This window comes from Falco naumanni, chromosome 7, assembly GCF_017639655.2.
Source record: "Falco naumanni isolate bFalNau1 chromosome 7, bFalNau1.pat, whole genome shotgun sequence".
Lineage (NCBI taxonomy): Eukaryota > Metazoa > Chordata > Aves > Falconiformes > Falconidae > Falco > Falco naumanni.
The window spans coordinates 2,159,657-2,173,535 of NC_054060.1; the positions used below are offsets into that span (position 1 = coordinate 2,159,657).

At 55.5% G+C, this 13,879-nt stretch overlaps 1 protein-coding gene across 2 annotated transcripts; it reads left to right on the plus strand.

Moving 5' to 3' along the window:
* The first annotated feature begins 3,511 nt into the window (after positions 1–3,511).
* Positions 3,512–13,758, plus strand: CLK3 (CDC like kinase 3). Of its 2 annotated transcripts, XM_040601781.1 has the most exons (13): positions 3,512–3,631; positions 4,258–4,406; positions 6,824–7,031; positions 9,194–9,287; positions 9,556–9,622; positions 10,442–10,558; positions 11,028–11,194; positions 11,362–11,456; positions 11,838–11,967; positions 12,248–12,330; positions 12,694–12,773; positions 12,947–13,037; positions 13,360–13,758. In XM_040601781.1, exons 2-13 carry the CDS (start codon positions 4,258–4,260, stop codon positions 13,543–13,545), a joined length of 1,467 nt encoding a protein of 488 aa, XP_040457715.1. In that variant the 5' UTR covers positions 3,512–3,631; the 3' UTR covers positions 13,546–13,758. The 2 variants fall into 2 exon arrangements, with proteins under 2 accessions (XP_040457715.1, XP_040457716.1); XM_040601782.1 differs by lacking the exons at positions 3,512–3,631; positions 4,258–4,406; positions 9,194–9,287 and having other exon boundaries at positions 6,922–7,031.
* Positions 13,759–13,879: the final 121 nt, after the last annotated feature.

Consider the following 13,879-nt stretch of genomic DNA (forward strand, 5'->3'; position numbering starts at 1 on the left):
CTCCATGGCAGAGCATCCTTGCCCACTCTTCTCTTCCCTAAAAAGCCGGCGAAAGCATGGCAGCGCTGCCGCACCATCTCCAGAGCCAAACTGCAATGAGGAAAGCCCACTAGTCCACCCCGTCCCAGGACCACCCACCCCGCTGCCCGCTGGCACTGGCCCCAAGCAGCGTCCCCGGCTCCACTGCAACTTGTTCTACTCGCCAGCTGAGGCCACGCTCACTGTGACAATTCTCAGCATCTCCTACCTGCCCAAGGGCTCCTACGTCAAGGTGTACCTGCTGCCGCAGCTCCCGGCATCCCGGCATGTGGCCGTGCACCACAGCAGCCTCCACCCTGCCCGCCGGCAGCCGTGCCGGTTTGGCCGGTACAGCCTGGAGGAGCTGAGGAGCTTCACCCTGCGCTTCACCGTCTACACCAGGTTCTGCAGCAGCCTCAAGGACTCCTTTGTGGGAGAGGTCCTCTTTCCCTGTGCTCAGGCCACCTGGGACCCCTGGGCATCTTCTTGCTACAGCTGGGAGCTGTCAAGCACCAAAACCAAGCTCAGAAAGGTGAGGCGGCAGCAGGCTCCAGCACGGGGGTTGTCTTCATGTTTTGGCTGAGCTCTGCTTGGTCTCAGAGCCCTAAAACTCCCCAGTGAGAGGCAGAGCCTCCTCCAAGCACCACCCGGTGGGAGGCAGCGGGAGGGACTGAAGGCACTGAGACAGCAACCCCCATCCCTGTGGTGTCCTCTGCTGTGGCGCAGGTTCATCAGCTGCCCATAATTAACATCCATCAACCATAACGAGTGGCAGCATCTCTGCCTGGGGGCTTCGCTGAAGATGGGGGTGCCAGGGTGGAAGGGGTAAATGCAGAGCTGGCACCATCCTCGCGGGGATGGTAAGCATCAAATTCACCTTCCTGGCTCTTTTTTGCCCATTCATGACCCACCCGTAGTGTAGGTGGGAGGCAAGCATCCCTGAGCTGGAGAGACTAGAGGAGGCTGGAGAAGGTTTCACGGTGTTTCCTGCTCTCTCACCTCATTCCAGCGCCTCAGCGCCCATGATGCGAGCCGCAGCGTCCTCTCCTTCCCACCCAGACCACCCACATCCCTTGGCCAGCTTTTCCTTCTCCTCCAGTACCAAGCCCTGGCCAGCCGCACCAAGGTGCTGGTCCACAAGGCAGAGCACCTGGGCCAGCTCTCGCACATGCCGGGCACACCAGGTAGGGCACGGGGCATGGACCGGGGGGCAAGGCGATGCCCGGGTGGGCACAGGGAATGGCAACCCCTCCTTTTGCTTGGCACGTAGTCTTATTTCCTCTTAAACTTCTCTTTCCTAAGCTAAATGAGTACAGGTAGGGCAGCTAGGATCTAGACATCTCCAATATGGCCCCCAAACGCTTAAAATATACATATTTATATATCTAAAAAAAATAGCGCGGGGCTTTCTGTCCCACTGGCTGTTAACACCTCTGTCTCCCCCCAGCTCATGCAAAGCCTGGGACGTGGGCAGGGACATGAGCTGAGGACTCTGGAGGTCCTTGCTCCCAACCAGGGAGGGGAGGGGTAGGTGCAACCAAGATGGACAGCATCTCCCTGTCCTCTGCCCACAGCTCCGCAGAGCCCCACGGAGCACCTGTAGCCCCCCCCGGCACCCCAGTGTGGCTGCCCATGGTGTGCAGGAATCTGGCTTGCCAACCTCCAGCCTCCCTCCCTGGTGCGTGCCCGGAGCAGGTCCCTCTCACCAAGGCTCTGTCTCCGTTTCCAGGCCACTATGTCATCACCCACCTTTACCACAATGGCCACGTCATCGACACCGAGGAGACCAAGTCCGTCACCGGCCACAACCCCATCTGGAGCATGCCCTTCCTCTCCAGCCTCCCTGCTGGGGACATCCAGAAGCAAGAGCTATCCTTGGAGTTCACTGTCATGCAGGTGAGCAGGATGGAGGTGACCACAGCTAAGAAGGTGGCCTGGGTCACCTGTGCTCAGAAGCTCCTCCTGCAGCCAAGGGTCTCAGCCCCCACTTGCGGGAGGGGCACAGGCAAGCCCCAAGGAGCTATTTCTTGCTGTCCACGGGAGGTTGCTGGGGTGGGATTGCTCTTCTTGGGGTAACGGGTGTTCCTAGCTCTGCTGGAAGGCCACCAGCCATGTCCCACACTGCTTCTGCCCCTCTCCTGCCACAGGTTCGCATCTACACCGGCAGCTCCCCACTGGGCCGCGTGCAGGTGGGCCCCTGTTGCACTGGAGGGAGATGTGCAGCCGGGGGCAGCTGGAGTCAGCGCGGTGGCACCGGATCCAGCCCGACGCTCTGGGACCCCGGCCGTGCCCGCAGCCCACGGGCAGGGCTCGTCCAGGGCTCAGCTGCCCACGGGAGCGAGGGAAGGGGGGTCTCCAAGCCTGGAGGGGTGAGGTCTCAGCCCACACATCCTTGTGGGAGAACTCTGGGCTCCATCACCAGGGCTGGAGATCCTCTGGGGGGGAGCGAGCCTGTGTGAGGTGGGTTCAGCCTTGGGGGGAGAAGAGGAGCCTTCCCCTGCTGCGCCCGCCAGCCGGCCACTCCACGCCTGCACCTGGAGCGAGCCCCGAGCACCCAAAACCTCGGTTGTGGTAGGAGACGGGTGGGAAGCTCACCCGAATGGGAGACCAGCCCCGTGGCCACCACGGTGGTGGAATCTACTGTCCCTTCTGACCCACCGCCACCAGCCCACCCTTTCCGCCCAGTCCCACAGCAGGGAAGACCCTCACCAGGCTGTGCCCTGTCCACACAGGCTCTGCTCCTCCACGAGAGCCACAAAGGCTTGCTGACACCACCCCGACCCTCCCTGCACCAGTGCTAAAGGTGTTCATCAGCATTTTTCATTAATTGCTGGCCCAAACGAGTGGCTGATGAATAAACAAAAGCTCTGGGCACGGCTGCACACGCAGAGCGGCTGAAGCTCTTTCCTGTCCCGGTGCGTTTCGCGGGGCTGTGCCATGGGCCAGCGGCACCCACAGTCCCGCCTTGGGAGCAAGGCTTGTCCTCCAGAGGGGAGGGGATGGTCACCTGTCCCCCTGGGGACAACGGTGGCTCTCAGCCCCGCCTGGTGGAAGGAGTTTGTCTGCAGAGCCCACGGGGGGAGAAGGTACGGAGACCGTGGTGGGAAGGCCACGGAGAGGGCTGCCGTCACCAGGGCCGTCACGGCGAACACTGTCCCGGTGAGGGAGGCCATGGCAAAGGCTGGAGAGGATGGCCGTGGGGAGGGACACCATGAGGAGAAGGCCGTGGTGACAAACGCTGTGCCAAGGAAGGCCATGGCGAGGCAGCCCACGGGGAGGAAGGCCACGAGTGGCGCGGCAGGCGGCGCCCGGTGGCCCGGCCGAGGCGGGGGCGGTGCGGCGGGGGGCGGTGCGGCCCGTGCCAGCCCCAGCCCGGCTCCCCGCGCCCCCCGGGCGGGCCCGTTCCCCGCGGCCCCGCGCGGCAGCCGTCAGCTGCGGCCGCCGGGGCACCGAGCGGCGGCGGAAGCGGCCCGGGGCGGAGCCGACCCGGCCGCGCGGGGCGGGGCGGGGCGGGGCGGGCGGCACCGGAACCGGAAGCGGCAACGTCGGCGCTGCGGGGCCGGGGGGGGCCAGGCCGGGCCGCACCCGCCGAGCGGAGGGGCGCGGAGGGGCGGTGAGCCAGCGGGGCCGGCCCGGTGGGGCGGGGCTGGGGGCGCCCGGCGGGGGCCGCCCGGTGGGGCGGGGATCCGGCCCGGCGCTCCGGAGCTGGGAGCTCGGGCCCGGGCCCAGGCCGCAGCGCGCCGCTGTGGGACGTGTGGCCCCGGCGGGGACCGTGCCCCGGGGCGGGCGGCGGGGCCTCGTCCCGGAGCTCACGGGCTGGGGGCAGCCGGGCACGCCCTGCCCAGCGGTTACCGCAGCCGGGGAAAGCGAGCGGCACCGGGGGGGCTCTGCAGGGGTCACCGGGGGGGGCTCTGCAGGGGTCACCGGGGGGTCTGTAGAGGGCACCGGGGGGGCTCTGCAGGGGTCACCGGGGGGGCTCTGCAGGGGTCACCGGGGAGCTCTGCAGGGGTCACCGGGGGGGGCTCTGCAGGGGTCACCGGGGCAGTAACTGCTAACGGCCCGCTTGCTGAGGGGAGGCCTCCAGCCGCAACCCCCCCACGCTGCCGGCGGGTGGGCAGGCGGGTGGGCAGGGGCCGGCTTCCCTGGGCACGCCGGGGGGCTGCACCTGCACCCCTCGGGCAGGGGGCCTGGGGTCCCTCGGGGCGGGGGGACAGGCTGTGAACCCCCCTGTCCCCCCAGATGCATCACTGTAAGCGATACCGGTCCCCGGAGCAGGAGAGCTACCTGGCACACAGGTGGAAGAGGAAGAGGTCTCGCAGCAGAGACTACGAGGGGAGGCTGCGGTACCCACCCCGCAGGGATCTCGCCAGGAGGTCGCGATCGAGAAGGTACGGGGGGCTTCAGGCCGGGGGGGCAGCCTGCCCGCCGGCAGCCACCCTGGCGGGGCGAGCGAGCAGGGACGGTTATCTAATAAACCCTCGTCCTCAATTCTGCTCGTGTTTCAGAGCGAGTGCTGAGCGCTGGCAGCTTTCGTTTCCTGACTGCAGATCAGCTTTAGACCTGTAAATCCCAGAGATGGAAGTAAAGGGCTTAATTGCGTGTGCCTTTCCTTATGCATTTCTGCCGCTGCATCCAGCCAAAAGTTCTTCCCAAAGCCACGTCTTTAATACTAATGAGGGAGAGCAGCCTGCCCTGGAATCACATTTCCCGGTTCTAATGCTGTGCAGGCATTCAAGTCTTTCTCTCCCAACGACCCACTTCCTTCTGAAAGTATTACAAACCAGACTGAAAGTAACGACACTTTTCCCTCGCCTATCTTGTCAGAAAGGATCTGAGCATCACTAATGATCTTTCCTGCTTTGACTCTGGATTTTTACCTTTGATCCTCTCTTTGTTCAGCGTTTCCACAGGGACAATTAGGTACTGGAAGCGGGGTGGATAAGGCCTCTGATAACAGAAGCTGCGGCGAGGTTTCTGGAATAGAGGCGGGAACGCTGATGGGGAGCCGTGTGCTGACATGTCGTGGTGTTCGACCAAAACAGGCTAGCAGTCCTCGCTGCTTGGTGGTACTGGAGCTGGTGTGGTTCCACTGGTTCGGCCAGTGGTTGAACAGGGCAGGTGCAGGCAGAAGGGAGCTGAGTTCATCTTTAAATTCCTGAAATGTTCTACAGATTAATTTCTCTTCTGAGCCTGGCTTTTGTTTACTTGAAGGAAGTGGATTGTGAAACACCCAGTGGGCTTTCCCATTTTTCCATCTGATGGGTTAGGTAGGACAGATTTGGATGAACACGGGCTTTTGCCGTTTTAGTTCCAGACTCTGAGCCTCTCACAGGTTCCCTGGTCTCCTCCGTAGCCGAGTCCTTCAGGTTGTCATTTCTGATTCCTCCGTATCTTGAAAGTAAACACTGAAGTTTCAAGAAGGTGTGTTTGAAGTTGAGTATTGATGTTGGAACAGAGCCATGGGGGTTTGGGTTTTTTGTGTTTTGGATAGTTCAGTGGTGACCTAGAGCCACTGCTTTCAGCAGGCAGTTTGACATTGTATTCTTGACCCAAGAGGAGGTGAATGTGAAGCTGTCAGCGAGACAGCTAACTGTTGCTAAAGCAGAGGAGCACAAACAACGCAAGTTCCTGTTTCCGGGCTGATGCAGCTGCAGCGAGGTCTTGGTTGGCGAAGCCATTGCTCTTGCTGTCAGCTGGGTGACGGCATTAACCTGGCCCGGCACGTGCCCAGAATGCTGCTGTTTGTCCTTGGAAAGCCAACGTGCTGTTCTTGGTTCCAGATTGTGACATCTTCTACCAAAAATGCGGTTTCTCACTCAATATGTGTGAGAAAAAAGCAAGACTTGTGGTGGAGGCTGGTTTATTAGACCAGCTGCAAGGGCTAAGTGCAAAAGACTTTGTTGTGCTTTCGGGGGCAGAAGTGATGGAATGGAATCACTGCTAAGCAATACCATTTTTGTCGTCCAGTTTGAGAGGTACCACAACAGTGCTGCCAAGGAAACACGTGGGACCCGCAGAGCAAAAGGCAGGAGCTGCAGAACTGCAGTTTGAGGCACTTGGAGCTTGCAGATGCTCGCTCATTGAGCGCGGGGCGGGGAGAGTTGCTCTTATCGTTAATGTGCACACATGGTACCTAAAACCGTGCGTGCGATGCCAGCTTGTAAGTACTCCCGCAGGAGAGCTTTGTCTGAGGTCTTCTGGCCCTTCCTGATGCAGAGATGAGCTTGACCAAAAGTTTCCTTTAGATACTTGCAGAGCTCAGTTGTTGCTAGAGGTGCAGGAGCTTGACTCTACTGTGGAGACCAATTTTTCCTTCTAGCTCTTGCTAATGGTGTGTTGAGCTGGGCTGTGTGTATATGTACACAGAAGGCTTGGTGGTTAGGGGACTCCAGTCCCCCCTGGGGTGATGCCTAGAGCACTGCTGCTGGCCTCAGTTCTCGTTTGCTTAAGAACTAATGAGAGACCTCCCTGGGGGAGGAGAAACGGTGCTAGAAAAACACTTGGTATGGTGGCAGAGGTGGCTCAGATGAGGTAGGCAGCTCAGATCGAGCTCCAAGTGAGTTGTCTCCCCCCCAGCCCCTTGGAACATGGGAGTACCGCACTATTTTTCTCTTGAAAACTTTCTCCTTTTTCTTATCTGAGAAGCGGCCAGCATTGGAGCCGCAGCAGAGGGGTGGTTTGAAGCTAGGGCGCTAGCTGTTTCTTCCCTGCCACCAGGGAGTGGGAGCGAGAGCTCTTAGTTTCAGCAGGATTCTGTCTTTCCTGCTTTTCCAGGCTTATGAATGCATTGTTGTTTGTCCTACAGCCATGACAGGATGCCTTATCACAGGAGATACAGACGGGACAGTGATGCCTACAGATTTGAAGACCGAAGCCCGTCTTTCGGAGAGGATTATTACTCGACCCGCTCGCGAAACTGGCGGCGATCCAGAGGCAGAGAGCAGCACCGTCCCAAGAAGCATCAGCATCACTGCCGGAAACGCAGGACCAGGTCTTGTAGCAGTGCCTCCTCGGTGAGTAGCATCCAGAATGAGTTTAGGATTGTTCAGGGGTTTAACTGTTCTTACCTCCTTTCAGCTCTGAACACTCTGGGTGAGTACCTCTGATCCCATTTTTGTGTGTGTTTTCATTACGTGGAATGTATAGTCCGAAATCTGTGTCTTGTTCAGTAGGAAGCATTTGTAGCTATTGGTTTTTACTAGTCCAGCCCCTGCAGCCTTAATAGTGAGGAAACGAAGCCGTATTCTTTATGGCTGGGGAGGGGGTGCGGGAGAGCTTCAAATGGCACACACGTGACAGGCTAACAGGGGCGCGCCTGGCCGCTGGGGATGGGGCATTGTTCAGGTTTATACACGGCTGGGGCTTCACTTCTGCATACCGCCGCTGCTGCTCGGGGCTTTGGTATGCAGCGGTGGTACGGAGCGCTCCTGCGAAGGCACGTTGGTTTGACTGTGTGCCAGGATCCTGTACCAGATGGGATCAATCAGCCAGTTCTCCGAGTCGTTAGCCCTGTGCTTATTAACCCCTGTCCCACTGTACTTAGAGAAAGGCTTCCACCTTCTGAGGGTACGCACGTGTCCTCGTTGCCTGTTTCCACACAAGTGTCCTTGGATTTCAGCTTCTTTGAAAACTTCCCTGTTTTCCACCCTGAAACATAGTATTCCTTTCAAGGATTAACAGGGAATATTTGGAACTGGGTGGGGAGGCTGGTCCCGAGACTGGGAGTACCCTGGAAATGTTGTGAGGTATCGGACCGAAGGTCTCTGCTTCACTGCTTCTCTCCTGTAAGGAACGTTTCCATCTTTCACACGTTTGTCGCTTTTAAATGTCACTACAACTAAACGACCGAGTCCTGATCCCTGCAGTTGTAGTGGATATCTGCATGGCTGGGAACTTCTGACGGTCGGTTGCTTTCCTCCTTTTATTTCTTTCCAGTTGACTCTCTTAGTTTTAGGCAGAGCCAGGGTTATGATGAAAATGCTCCAGTGCGGTTTGTGTGTGTGATAACGGTGTACAGGTTTGGGCTGGCGTGATCTAAATCCCTTGAAGTCTCACAGCTGTCTCAACTGTCCTCTCTACCTTCTCCTCCGTTTCAGCTGACCTTTTGGGGTTTGATTGTAGCTCATTATTTTGGACTAGCTGGGGGGTGAGGGGCACAGAAGAGAAGCCTGACAGAAGCTCGGGAGTGGAAGTGTAGAGCTTTGTATTCATTTCTTTGGCTGTAGAGATTGTAACTATTTTTAAAGCTGGATAGAAAAAGATCAGGAATTAGGACAGCTCGCTTTGTGGACCCTGGGTCCTTTCTGGAATGTTCGGCTGGTTTTCCAGTAGAAGCTAGCAGTAGCAGAGGTAAATGTGACCTCGAACCTTTAGTGGGCACCTGAAGCAGAGTGAAATGCTCCCCGGGGATTAATTTAACTGGCCTGTTCCTGAAGTTCTCCCAGGCTTAAAGTTGCATCCTAAGGCCAATGCGCAACACCAGGTCTGTTTGCAGCCCGCCGGGCGTATGGATTTAGGATCAGCATCGTAGTTGGTTCTGTCAAGAAGGGAAGGGCTGGTTCGTAGCCGGGGCAGGACACGGCTCTGGGTAGCTGGTGATCTGTCAACTGAGGTACAAAAGAGCAGGCTACACAGAGGGAGAACTGCTACTCTGGCTTCTACTGGACAGCTTGTCCAAACTGACAGCTTGTATACCCTTCATCACTTTTGCCAGCGGAGAAAATGACGTTCTTCTGGCAAAGCCCTCCTTCTTCTTGTGCCTCTGGCAGCATCCTCTGGTGCTGCAGAGGAAGCTGCTCCTGTGGGGAACGGTGGTGCCAAGCCAAGCCACCTAACACTGGAGCTTCCCAGCTGCTGCTTCCCTTCAGAGAAGAGGGGGGCATTTTACTGCCTAAGAGGCGGCGGCACCAGAGGTGTAGCTAATGAGAGAGTTTTCTTTACATACCTGTAGCTGTTGATTACTTTTCTGTTTTGAAGTTAGTTTGTGTCTTGACGTGTCCCTTGCAATATCCCTATCGTTATATATGCTGTGTGCCTTATGAAATGCTGGGATCTGGAAAATCCAACCACCGACGCACCGTCATCTCCACCTTTGAATGACAACACAATCCTGCCACTCGGAACTGCCCGCTGTGCGCGCTTGGTCGTATGCCGTTTCGGGGGGCGGTGTGTACAGAGAAGCCAACAGAGCAGTAAGCGCAGCAGGAGCGTGGAAGATGACAAGGAAGGCCACCTGGTGTGCAGGATCGGCGATTGGCTTCAAGAGCGATGTACAGCCACCTTTCGTAAAACTTTACCTCTCTACTTTCTATCCCCATGTTAGACGAGATCTCTCGTATTGTACTGGAGGGGTCTCTAGTGTTTTATTGCTTATAAATGGACTGGCCAGTAAATTGCCTGAGGCAGACAATAGACACTTGAGTTTTAAAGAGCGTAGCAGTGACATTTTTTGCTTTGACATTTTATTGCTGTGAAATTGCAGGACCTCAGCTCTCGCCAAGCCCCTGAATTCACATCCACTCCTGTTTTCTCTCCTAGATGAAATTGTTGGCAGCCTTGGTGAAGGCACTTTTGGCAAAGTGGTGGAGTGTGTGGACCATGCCAGGTAGGCATCTTTCCCTTCCAGATAACTCGTCTGTCCCATGTGCACCAAGCCCAGATGCTGGCAAGCGTGGCAGGATTAGTGCTGCCAGTTTTGCCTGGGCCTCCACTGGACCGAACTGTTGTCACCTTCCACTTGTCGCTGTGGTAGAAGTTGTTTCTCATAGCAGGTGGGAAGGGGCCTCATACCTCAGTGCCCCGAGTGTGCAGGCTGGTGTGTGAAGGGAGGCAGGGGAGTTTGTTCAGTGGCTGAGAGCTCCGGCACAGGCTGTTCTGCTGCAGTGGACTCCGGCTGAGGGATGGGCCAGGCAGCTGGGGAAAGTGACCTCTTAAATCTGCTGGGGTACCTCTCTATTTTTTTTTTTTTTTTTTTTTTAACCTCTCCTGTGATTACACTTGACCCCTGCCTCTTCCTGACCTTTTGTCTGGCTCTGAGCCGTGGGGGTCAGCTTAGTATAGGAGCTGCTGGGATCTCCTGCCTCCTCAGAAATCTCTCTGGCACAGTTGGAGAGGGGAGGTGGCTGCTGGCGTCACGGTGACCTTACAGACTGCTGTGTCAGGAAATGGTGTGCTCGCAGAGCTGTCTGCAGCTCTCTTTGGAGTGTTACCAAGCAATAACCTTTCGCTTCAAATTAACTGCTGGTCAAGCAGCATAAATCTTTGGCAGACCTTGAGAGCTTTGTTGGGACCCAGAAATGATAGAACATTTCAACACATGAAGACGTGACGGGAGTAACTGGGATGTGCCCTCTTTCTGTGGACTGAGGATGTGTGTATGTGGGCTTTTCTGTCTGACTCCATCCTTTTGTCTCTTCCCTTACAGAGGCAAATCTCAAGTGGCACTGAAAATTATAAAAAATGTTGGAAAGTACCGAGAAGCAGCCAGGCTGGAAATTAATGTCCTGAAAAAAATCAAAGAGAAGGACAAGGAGAACAAATTGTAAGTTCCTACGAGACTCCTGGGTAGTCAGTACCACATCCTTGCAGATAGGCGCTCTGCTTGGGTGATGTCTAGAGAAACACGGGTTGCGGGCTTGGCTCCTGTGTGTGGGGAGACCTCTCTCTGGTCTTGGAAGAAGTCTGTCTCTAGTTCTACTGAACACTTATTTTCTTAAAACTCTTAATGACTGACGTGCTAGGTCACAGTGAGGAAAAATTAACCAAAACTTTTCTAACAACCACCTGCTGCCTTGTCCCACTTGAACTGGAGATCTCTCCCTAGAGGTGGTTGAGCAAAGTGGGGAGGGAGTGTCCCTCTGGTGTACATAGAGGGATTACTGTGCTTCTGAGTCAGCTGGCTCGGAGCTTTTGCTCACCAACCATTTCTGAAGTAGCCAGAAACAGGGAGGATGACTGTTCTGTCGACTCCCTGAACGACGGTTAATCCTCATGTCTTTCCCTCTGCACAGCTTGTGTGTCCTGATGTCAGACTGGTTCAACTTCCATGGCCACATGTGCATTGCCTTTGAGCTTCTGGGCAAGAACACTTTCGAGTTCCTGAAGGAGAATAACTTCCAGCCATACCCTCTCCCTCAGATCCGGCACATGGCCTACCAGCTCTGCCATGCCTTGAGATGTAAGTCACCCAGGGCCAGCCTCGCCAGGCGACGATGTCTCACCAGAATGAGTCGGGAGGGAGCTGAGAAGGGCTTGGCTTGGTGCTTTGATGGGCAGTTGTAGGGGTGCTTCAGCGCGTGGTTCCTTATATGTTTTTTTTTTCTCTCCTCTTTGCCACCTGTGCAGTTTTACATGACAACCAGCTGACTCACACTGACCTCAAGCCAGAAAACATCTTGTTTGTCAATTCAGATTTTGACACTCTGTACAATGAGAAAAAGGTGCGTCCAAATGAGAAGTGAATAGACGAGGAATAGCCTGCCTTTCCCTCCCTGGGAGAAATTGGATCTTCCCTGTTCTGTACGTGCCCCACAGGGCTTTAAAAGTCTGTTTAATAGGAACAAACCGTAAGTCAGGCCTCTTCTTTCTCCCATGTCTTCTAAAAGCCTTAAGACTGCTTCAGTGGCTCCAGTCCACGAAGCGGAGTGTTCGGTGGCTTTCCTTAACACCAATCTGAGACGTAAAGAGCTCAGAGCTTCACAGTTATAATCCTTCTGATTAGTAGTGCAGACATGGTAGCTCTGGGGTCAGAGAGCTCCTCTCAAAGCCTAGCGTAATCCTAACCCAGCTATTAGAAGCACTGAAGACTTGTTTGCTTGCAGAGCTGCGAGGAGAAATCCATTCGGAACACAAGCATTCGTGTGGCAGACTTTGGAAGCGCCACCTTCGATCATGAGCACCACACCACTATTGTGGCTACCCGGCACTACCGTCCACCAGAAGTGATTCTGGGTAAGTACTGCTGGGATTTCGGGAGCCGCAGAGGGGTGGAGAACAGTTGTCCCAGGAATGCTGCAGGATGATGCTGTCTAGAGGAAAACCAGCTTGAGAGTGCTCTAGTTCTTGGGGGCAACCTGTTCCCTGCCAGTCCTCTTGCCAGCGTGCAGCACGAGAAAACGCACAGATAACTTTGAGATCTGTCTTTGTGTAGTCCCCTCAGTTTCAACGAGGAACTAGTAGAAATCTGGTGGGACTTGTTGAGAGTATGAAGTTAACTTGCTTTTCTTTGCAGAGCTGGGCTGGGCGCAGCCATGTGATGTCTGGAGTACCGGCTGCATTCTGTTTGAGTATTACCGCGGCTTCACGCTCTTCCAGGTATGATTCTTGCAAAAGGCATCGTACCCTAAAAATCCTTAACGTCTAAAAAGGCTCAAACTTCAGTGAAGGGAAGGAAAAGGCAGATCAGGCAGTAAAAGTCAGAAGCTGAGTTTGAAAATAAGTGCAGGAAAACTCTGTGTGAGGACCTGTGCCTTGCCAGAAGGACAAGGTTCAGATCACTTCTGGTTTCTTCACTGTGCCTATGAATAGAAAAATGAGAGGATGCAGAGGTGGGCAGGACCTGCATCATTCCTGAGGGAGGCTTGTCTCGTCTTCCCCTGTACTTGTATAGGTGACAGATCTTTTGTCGTCAGACCTCCAAGTTCTGAATTAATGCACCATTGCTCTTTTCCTTTGCAGACTCATGAGAATCGTGAGCATCTTGTCATGATGGAAAAAATCCTCGGGCCAATTCCATCCCACATGATTCACAAAACTCGGTAAGAACCTCTTCCTGAACTCAGACAGTCCAGTCAGCTCTTGGTGACTAATTACTCAGGATGCCAACCCTCTGTCTTCACACCGGGTCTCACCTACATGGATGTAACTGTGGGAGACATGCTGGAAGTATGTCCCACTAACCACCTTACTGAACACCACCTCTCCTTTGCAGGAAGCAAAAATATTTCCACAACGGGAACCTGGTATGGGATGAGAACACGTCTGACGGCAGATACGTCCAAGAGAACTGCAAGCCCCTGCGGGTAGGTGCTGCTCTGCAGCCAGCTGGCTGTGTCATGAGGCTGAGCTGCTGTGCCGTTCCCTTCCCGGATCAGCGGTGCGGGGTGTGCGGAGGGGAATTTCCTGTAGTAACTGGCTTTTAGAGAGTCCTAAACTCTCACCTGCGCTAACAGTAGGTTATTGGCGTGGCTGAAGTAGGACCGATACTAGGGCACTGGAGGGACGCTGTACTTCGGGATGGGAGATGGCCCTTGCCTCGCTGTGCCACAGAACTAGGGCCTTGGGGTTCGATCCCTGTCCTACCGGAGCGCTGCACCCCTCTCTGTCCCCCCCTTCTCTTTTCAGACGTACATGTTGCATGACTCACTGGAGCATGCGCAGCTCTTTGACTTGATGAGGAGGATGTTGGAATTTGACCCTTCGCAGAGGATCACGTTCTCGGAAGCCCTCCTGCATCCCTTCTTTGCTGGCCTCTCTGCAGAGGAGAGGATGCTGTGCGGCCGAGGTGCCAGCCGCGACCTGAGCAGATGACAGCTGGGGAGGGTGCGGTGCCTGCTGGATCTGTACATACGGGATCGGTTTAGCCACTGCAGTTCAGCCCCGCTTGCTCTCTTCTCTCAGAGGCAGGGCACTGCAACAAGGACCCTGGGTGTAGGGGAGGGGAAGAAAAGCTACATTGGAAAGCACAGATTTGTCTATTTATATGTTGTAAAGTTAAAATAAAGTGTTTCTTATTGTTTGATACTTCCCTTGTCAGCAGGTGTTGGGTTCTCTTGCTCCCAGCTTTGCCTTAATGTTGAAAAATTAACTGGAAACTAAGCAGCAGGAATCTCTGCTGCATTGGAGGGCAAAGAGCGAGGGTGCA

Excerpts from the sequence above, each read along its gene's own strand:
- CLK3 (XM_040601781.1), top strand. The coding sequence starts at position 4,258 with ATGCATCACTGTAAGCGATACCGGTCCCCGGAGCAGGAGAGCTACCTG. Across the intron at positions 10,559-11,027 it reads AAGGACAAGGAGAACAAATT|CTTGTGTGTCCTGATGTCAG; the intron begins GTAAGTTCCTAC and ends CCCTCTGCACAG. Across the intron at positions 11,968-12,247 it reads TCCACCAGAAGTGATTCTGG|AGCTGGGCTGGGCGCAGCCA; the intron begins GTAAGTACTGCT and ends TTTTCTTTGCAG.